General features: G+C 37.4%; 1 protein-coding gene across 4 annotated transcripts in view; it reads right to left on the bottom strand.

Moving 5' to 3' along the window:
- Nucleotides 1-892: 892 nt before the first annotated feature.
- ALLC (allantoicase) overlaps nucleotides 893-8,758 on the bottom strand; it is a 25,880-nt gene continuing 18,014 nt past the window's right edge. For all 4 annotated transcript variants that reach the window (XM_019537431.1, XM_019537430.1, XM_019537433.1 and 1 more), the window contains 5 exons: nucleotides 7,741-7,896; nucleotides 5,889-5,962; nucleotides 4,786-4,894; nucleotides 3,717-3,844; nucleotides 893-3,442 (listed from right to left, as the gene is read on the bottom strand). In XM_019537431.1, the coding sequence (XP_019392976.1) occupies nucleotides 3,290-3,442; nucleotides 3,717-3,844; nucleotides 4,786-4,894; nucleotides 5,889-5,962; nucleotides 7,741-7,896 (620 nt within the window). In that variant the 3' untranslated portion in view covers nucleotides 893-3,289. The remainder of the gene's footprint in view (nucleotides 3,443-3,716; nucleotides 3,845-4,785; nucleotides 4,895-5,888; nucleotides 5,963-7,740; nucleotides 7,897-8,758) is intronic.

Consider the following 8,758-nt stretch of genomic DNA (forward strand, 5'->3'; position numbering starts at 1 on the left):
CTGCATTTCTATCCAGGCAGTAGCGAGAGAATCAGTTGCCTTCATAGCAACTAAACAGTTAATGACAGATGTTAACAATGCTCTCTCCTTTTTAATGGTCTTGATGTTCCACTAATCAAGATGTCCTTTTTTCTGCATTTCTGCTGTCTGTTAGCTACTCCAGGTAATGCAGCTCCTACTTAACAGTGTTGCAGACTGTTTTTAACTTGAGCGAAAAGCATTAACTGATGTGAACATTAACTCAGGTGTGACAAAACTTTCAGCACTGGATGCACTACCCAGATGCTCAAGGCTAGATTTTGTTTTGTGAATCTGAAAAAAAAATCCACATTTAATGCTAGTAACTACAGGACTAAATAAACAGCATCTTTTGATTACCGTTGCCTAGTTCATTGTTTTTTGTGCATAATAGCAAATTAATGAACATTCCAAAAAAGTTGCATAGGTTTTGCTTTGATTTTAAATAGAATAATAATAGCCCTGACCCCCTAGCATATTAGTAAAGCATTTCAGAGTTTCTCTTTAAATGGAGAAAAATATGTGCTATGTTATATGGGATGATGCACCACACCATCTGTAACCCGTTTTCAAAATCCCAGCTCTGCCCATGTGTGGAACCACTTCCTTGTTCTTGTGTGATCCTCAGTAAACTGGTTTCCCTCTGTGTCTCGTTTCAACGTATATAAAATAGAAATACCGTAATAGCAATTCCACACCACGGAGGCTTGTAAAGAGAGATATCTTGAAGATGATATGGGTACTTAATTTAACATAACAGGCTATTAATTTTAAGTGCTGACACTCTTCGCAACAATATTATTTCTGAAGTAATTAATATTTTTATTAATCATTTCTCAACTAGATATAAAAGTAGTATACAAATAACAGTATGTCATATGTTACAACATATTTTAATGTCCCCAAATAATGAACAATTAAAATCAGATAAAATTCAGTATTACCCAGGTTCAATATCTATACAAAATGTACAATTTATAACATTTCATAATGCCTATCTGTGTACAAAGAGCATGGGGGGAAAGAAACATTCTCTGTTCCCTGGACTCAGGGTTCATTTGTATTTATGTTATTAAAGCCTGTATCCCAATAATCCATGCAGAGAGAGAGGTTAACATTCATAATTCTAGAAAAGGGCTTCTTGTATTTTCTCTCATTCATACATGCTACCATTTACCTTACTAAAAACTTGGAAGCAATTTTTTTTTAAACGTAATAAGCATTAATTGGTAGAGTAGCTTTCTTATTCAGAAATAATGGAAGCCAGTGCAAAGGTTATATATATTCTGAAGTTACTGTAACTATATAGAGCAGTAGCACTAAAACACTTATGACCAGTCAGAACAGAGGATGCACCAAAAGTTGACAATTTGAACTGGAAAAGAATGGAAAGGTGGAAATGCATATAGAAGCAATGCAAAAGTCCAAGAATGGTGCCACCAGGCTTCATATTATCAGGTCTCTGCATTACTGTCAAGTTCCACAAAAAGGCCAATCTCAGCGCCAGTCTCCCCATAATGTTAACTATTCCCAACCACCATCATAAATTCCATTAAAGGCAAGGTACAAACTGCAAACTAGAGGTACTCAAGGACTGAGCCCTATGCATGCCCACAGCGTGGAAAGTAAAGCAGCTTGTGAGATTGCCTTTTCCTTCCCCACAGTGACCAGTTTCTCTCACTAGAATGAATGCCTGTATGCAGAGGTGTTTCCTCACAGCTGAACTCTTGTGCTATGGAGGAGTCCAGCTGAAACTTCTCCGAGAGCAGCTGTCACTTCCTCAGGCTGGGGTGACCCCGGTGCCATAGCGAAGGGGCGCCAACAAGCGCTGCCAGTCGGTGCAGAGCACAGGACAGAGCCACGAGTGGCTTGTTTGGGGGAGCATGGGGATGAGGGAAGGGCAGCTCCCACCGTTGCATACACCCCTGGCCAAGTATGGGAGGGGCATGTGCCCCCCAGATCTGTGCACGGGGTGAGGGCAGGCTGCTGCTGCGGGCTTTGCCCTGGGCGCCAAACTTCCTTGCCACAGCACTGGGTGACCCTGTCTTGGAAAGGCTTGGGGAACTGGCAAGAGGGGGCATCTGCAGACCAGAACACTTATACTCTCCCTCTCTAGGAAAAATTTCAGCCACCACAAATCTCCCAGAAATTTTCAGCAATAGAAATGAATGCCTGTCCGTGGCCAGTATCTCCAAAAAGCTTCCCCATCAGCTTCATTCTCACCATTTTTATCTAAAAGAAATGTTGAATCATGAAGTAGAATCTAGAGTCATCACTTTCAAAACTGGATGATTCAAGTCTAAAAGCCATATTTGGGCAGTGAAATCAGATACCCCAAATTTTGGAAGTGTAGCTTCCCATTGTTATCTAGTAGAGTTTCAGAAAAAGTCAGATCATTTATTCAGCTTGCTAAATGTGGCTTCAGAAACATAATGTTGAGCATCCAGTTTTGAAAATACTAGCCTAGGCCCATAAAGACACAATATTTGAAACATCATAATGCAACAAAACATGTAAGGAAAAGGTTAAAATGATTGTCTCAATTTTCATTTTGGATTTCTGCAAATTAATGTTTTGAAATGTCATGAGTACTCAGTATATGTCCTACATCTGTCTGTATAATGCAAACTTATCTACACACATAAACACACACATAAGAATGATGGAGGTAAACAAGCAAGCTTGCATGTTTACTTGGAAAATATCAAAGTACTTTATCTTATCAGAACCTAAGTTGTAGAGATTTATGAACACAGAACAATTATTATTTAATTATCAAACATAAGTAAAACAAAAGAGTAGAGGCAATTGAATATACATTGAACTTTTTGATTTTTTTTAATTAAGTCACACCCATATTATTTTTAGTTAGATATTTCATTTCACCATTAGGACACTGCAGCTGTACATTTTAGGACAATTAGAGGGCTTGTGGAGTGGTTACAATCACTTAATGTTAGATTTTGATGCTTACCTAAGATGTGCTATTACTATTCAGAGAATTGTATGTGGTCACTGGCTAATTACAGGCACTATATAAATGATACATATTTGCAAAAATATATTTCACTGATTATATTCCTAAAACTGCAGAAACTGTTTTATAATGACAAACCATTTTAAAATAATCAAAATTTGTGTTTAAATTATTGCTGGTAAAATAATGCTTGATGCAGTGAATGCATCCTATTTAATTAATATATCCTGCTACATATGATAGCCAAGAAGTTAACTTCTATTGTATAATCCTTAAAACTTTCAAGGCTCTTGTTCATTTGCTTTTAGATAACAGAGTACGTGGAAAACCCCAGAGACGCATCCTACTTACTCCTCCATCAGGAAAAATAATGAGTCTTACATGAGTAATTGCATCCTGCATTTGCATGGCTGTGCCATCAAAGAAATGCCTCTTGTTAGGTTTAAGCTAGAACAAAAATATAAAGTAAGACTCATATACTTAAATAGTGTCTTAACAGAAGTCATATATTATTACACACACACACACACACACACAAATATCATAAAAACTGGATGAGTGTCCACTTCAGCTAAACCTGCTCTTTGCTTACTACACTATTTAGTAATATTTCAAGTTCCACTCTTCAAACTTGTCATATTTATTCTTAAATGATGAACTCAGGACAACTAGTATGCTACAAGCTAAGAGCCAAATATCGCCCATAGATATTATAACTTACTTTTGCAACAGAAAGCAAAGGGATCCATTTTAGACCCTGTTTAAGATTCCATTTCTGTATTATACATTCTTTTTCTTCTTCTGTGTTCAAGACACAGGCCTCAACTTTACATGTATCTGGAAAGTTACCTGGAAGTAAACAAAATATATTTTTATATATGTTAATGTTATAATTATCTTCTTCAGAAGAAAGCAGTTTACAAAGAAAGCTGACATTCATAACTGAAATGTGTGGTAATGAACATCACAAGACATAGATACGATTTTTAAGTTTGTGCTGCAGTTATGGCTTGAAAGATGTATAGAGCTGACAAATAATGAAAGACTTTGCAAATATTTTATTTGAAAAAAAATCACAATTGTGTTTATCCATGAATATGAATTAATTATTTGCACAGCTCTATAAACATAACAAATAATGCAAAACATTAACTGAACAATGTATACCTAAATGCACTTCATTTTTCACACTATATTTATGTATTCAATAAAATACATACAAAGCCAACTTACTGCTTAACAGAATATGGTTGTCTTTTTCTAAGAGGACCAATCTAAAGAACACACAATTTCTTATTATAAAAAATACTCTATTCCAATCAAATTCAGTTGTAAAATTCCGGTTCCACTGAAATCAGTGGCAGACTTCCCATTGACTTCACTGGAGCCAATATTTCACCCAGAAAATCCCCTTGAAAATGCCCCCACCGTGGTAGTATCCTCCCCTGACACACAGCTGCTATAGTGGATTTTGTATATTATATCCAGCCAGATGCATGTTCTTCTTATTGCTGAAGGGAGATATTGCATGTTCCACTTAGTTTACCCGATCCTCAGCTATTAAAAAAAATAGCATAATGCCTCCTGGCTCAGCACCCCATGGTCTTGTGATATAGGTAATAGAAAGAGAGAGAGAGAGAAACACACACATTTATGTATTATACAACTTTTGGGGTATATTATTGTATGGCCAATAAAATTCAGGGAACAAAGGCAGGGGGTCAGACTCAATGATCTGCTCAGGTCCCTTCCAACCCTTGAAACTATGAAAGGGAAACCATTTTTCTTACCTTTAAAGTGAGTGGTGTCTATTTCAATATGGGTTATTATACCAGGGTGTGCTAGACGGAAAACTGCCCATTCATGACCTGGTATCAAGAGAACACCTTTGTCATCAACCTGAAATTACAGGGAACATTTTGTATTGTTAACTGAAATGCAAGAAGAATAAAAACCCAGCAAGGTAGTATTTTTAATTTAGTGTTTAATTTTGTTAAGGGAAAGAATGTATAATACATTTTTATTTTCAGATTAGTGAATGAATCTAACGATAATGTTTTGCTCACTTTTACAATATTTTCTACAAAGAATTCTGTTACCTGGTACCCTTCTTCTCAAAATGATTAAAGATCATGTTAATGGAAATAAATTAGATGTATAATCTATATGTCAATAGTAGTATAAAGTTAAAGGAGGTATTGATGAGATTTGGTTCATTTTGTTCTGGACAGCAATAAGATAATAAGCATTTTCTTTTCAGTAAGAAATCCCATTCTAAAGGCCATTTTACTGGCTCGGATAACAAAAGAGAACTATAGTCAGCTGTGTGATCCCTTGCCAGTTGCAGGTGCTTGCATTTATGTCATTACCCATATTGCATCACTGATTCTTATGACAAATGTTCATGTTTTCCATTATATAGGGCTCCTGTTCTCTTCAAAGTCAATAACATTTCTATTGATTTCAAGGGATGGAAGAGAGGGCATTAATAATTAGCCTCTTTATATCAGTGTGCTTACTTCTTAATAACTGTTGAATCCCTGCATTTTGTTATTTTATTCACTTGTATTTCTGCGAAGGTTGCTGACTGCCAAAGATAACAGTTATAATAATCTCTCACATTTATATAATTTATTTCTTTAGCAAAATACAGTAAAAATCCAAGTAAACAGAAATGGTGAGAAAAATAAAAAGCAAGTTAGGCTTACTCAGCCAAGTCCTATTCCTAAAGATTAGGTTGTATGCCTTCAAGATAAGAAGTTGCTTCCTTCTTGGAAGATTTAAAAGAAATCTCAAATTTCACTACAGCGCATGCACACACAAACACAAACATACACTTTGTGATGATTGAATAGGCTTTTATTTCTTTATAAAGATAAATGTAATACTTTACTTTTACAACTGGTGGTCTATCCATTCTTCTTGCTGTTTCCCAGCCATCTTTCATTGAAGTCGCTTTTCCTGGCCCTAGAGAAACAGGAAATAGGTAACACAGTAGAGGGTATTTATTATAAACCTTTCTATGGTTTCTTACTTCAAAGCTCATAAAAAAGTTGGGTCATATGTGCAGTTTTCTTCTGTTTCCCACCAATGTGTCACAAGTATAACCTGAAGAGGCCTCTACCAGAGAGTGCCCGAATAGCCATTACCATATCACCTAAATCCAAGACAGCTTTGAACTTAAGATGACCCCTGAAATAATTCAAATTTATTAATTTGTTAAAATTTTCCACATATAGAATATAATTATTAAGGAGGATCTTATTATTGGAGCCAGAGCCAAGCACCCACCTGCTCCCCCTCACCCACCCTCACCTTATACTCAAATCCAAGGCAAGGAACTATTTCCCCCTGTCATATTGAGGGGGGGGCACCTGTGTCTTGTATTAAAGTAAATATAGTATATCCATGGATATTTCAAGGTTCCTAAACCCAACAGGGTCTCCCTGGTAGTATGGGTCTAGTGGAGCCACATTGGCAGAGATCAGAGGACATTTATACACATGCTCTGGGAGTGGGGGTCGCTCTACTAAGAGTCACTTTGAGATCTGTTCTAATTAAAATGCCCAGAGCATCTCGTGAATCAGCCTCCCCCTGCTGAAAAATGGCAGCAGGGGCACTTTAACTAAAGCTCGTTGAACATGCTTTAGTTTAAACACCCCCACTGCCATTTTTCAGCACAGGGAGGCTGATACACAAGACGCTGGAGTCTGCTGGAGCATGGTAATTACTACACTCCCATAGATTTGATTAATCGAGTCTGCTCTGATGCACTGTAATTACAGTGCTACACATGTACAGCGCTACACATAGGTGCCCAGAGCAGGAAGGAACATGTCAGAGCCACTGCCCATTGTATATGAATATAAGCTGTGGTTCCCAAAGGCTCTGTAGAGGTTAGTGAAGCTTTTCTGTATGGGAAGGAATAAACAGCGTATTAAAGAGGAATACCCATGAAAAAATCCTTGCAGGATTTTTCCTTTTGAAAAGAACCTTCCCAAAGCCTTTGCTGCAGGAGCAGACAATCTAGGCTCTGGCCGAGGAATGAGCCATCTAATTAGAACACAGTAGCCTAAAAAAGAACTGCATATTTAATGAAGGTATTAGATATTGTATTATAAATAGATTTAAAGTACAGTTCTTGGTCTTCACAGATTAACAAAAGAAATATACTGAAATTCGTAAGTTTACAAAGCTATGATGTTCAGACCCAGTCCTCCATTACATGACTGCTTTGTTTGAAAATAGGCTGCAAGATCTGACCAAAATGCAGTATAATTTAAACCCATGGGTTTAAATTACACATGCTCTGGGGTGGAGAAGGGGGTACTTTAAATAGAGTGGCAATTGGAACTGCTCTATTTAAAGTGCCTGCAGCGTCACATGTATTCAGCATCCCACATTTCAAATGGTGACAGGGGCACTTGAACTTAAGCTTGTTCAACAAGTGTTAGTTCTAGTGCTCCCCCTGCCATTTTGAAGCATGGAGATGCTGAATAGACGTAACAAGGAGACTTTTGGAGCTCATTAATTAACACACTCCAGCAGACTCATTTAATTAAGTCTGCTCCAAAGTACGCTAATTACCATGTATCAGCACAAACATCTGGCACATGTATAGGTGCCCATAGTTGTTACTGAGGCCAAAAGGGCCATTTTTCTTAAGCAATAGAGGGGATGATTGAAATCAGTTTACGCCATTATACAGTTTATTTTAATTATTAAAAACAGTATGTTTGCCTTACATAAAATATTTCTTGGGTGACCTAACTGAGTAGTGCTAAATCCAACACAGACACCTCCATTCGCCATTGCCACCAAGTCATCTAAGTCATTTAGGCCAGAAGCTGACCAGTCTTTCTGTATGATACCGAACACCTTGAATCGTGCAATCCCACCATCTGTAGAGAAAATAAAAATTATATGATACACTTTACAGCTTTCCTCAAAAATTAATAAAACATAAGGGTCATGCTTATACATATTCTAAAGAAAGGTACAACATAGATGGAAAAAGTAAATTCTCTTTCTTTTTATTCTACACAAACTACAAAGAAAAGAAAGGGTTTAAGTTCACAGTGGAAGCTGACTGCTATACGGGCACATCTACAGGGCCACCTGGGCAGGACCAGGTGCACCAGCAAGAAATAAGGCCCACACACTGACATCCCCAGGCTGATAAACTGTTTGCGTTGACAGCTTGAGAGCAATATGGCAAGCTCAAGTGCAAGGAGAGTAGATGTCAGTGGGTTGGACTTATTTCTTGGCAGCATGCATGCCCTTCTCAGGAAGCCATTGTAGACACTGTCTAAACTGTCATTAATAAACATCAAGGTGATCTCCACACTATAAATATGTACTAATAATTCACAGAACAGTAGTATCTGAAAATAATGTAAATTACTGTACTTTAAATCCTTGCATAGATTTGTATTTTTAAGAATACAATGAGAAATGGTGGATTGGATCAGACCAAGGGTCCATTTAGCCCAGAATCTTGTATCTCATAGTGGAAGGGAGCAGATTATAAGGGAAACAATATTTAAGTAAGGCCTATCCAGACTGATTCATCTTCCCCTCTTCCCACATTTAGAGGTTTAGGAAGTCCTAGTTTTGAGCCATTATATTTAATATCCACTGACAGACCTGTCTTTCATGAATGGTCACATCATCTTGAGCAGGTCCAAGGAGGTGATCCTCCCCCTCTATGCGGCACTGGTCAGGCCGCAGCTGGAGTACTGCATCCAGTTCTGGGCACCACAC

This window comes from Crocodylus porosus, unplaced genomic scaffold (assembly GCF_001723895.1).
Source record: "Crocodylus porosus isolate Cpor-Errol unplaced genomic scaffold, CroPor_comp1, whole genome shotgun sequence".
Taxonomy (NCBI): domain Eukaryota; kingdom Metazoa; phylum Chordata; order Crocodylia; family Crocodylidae; genus Crocodylus; species Crocodylus porosus.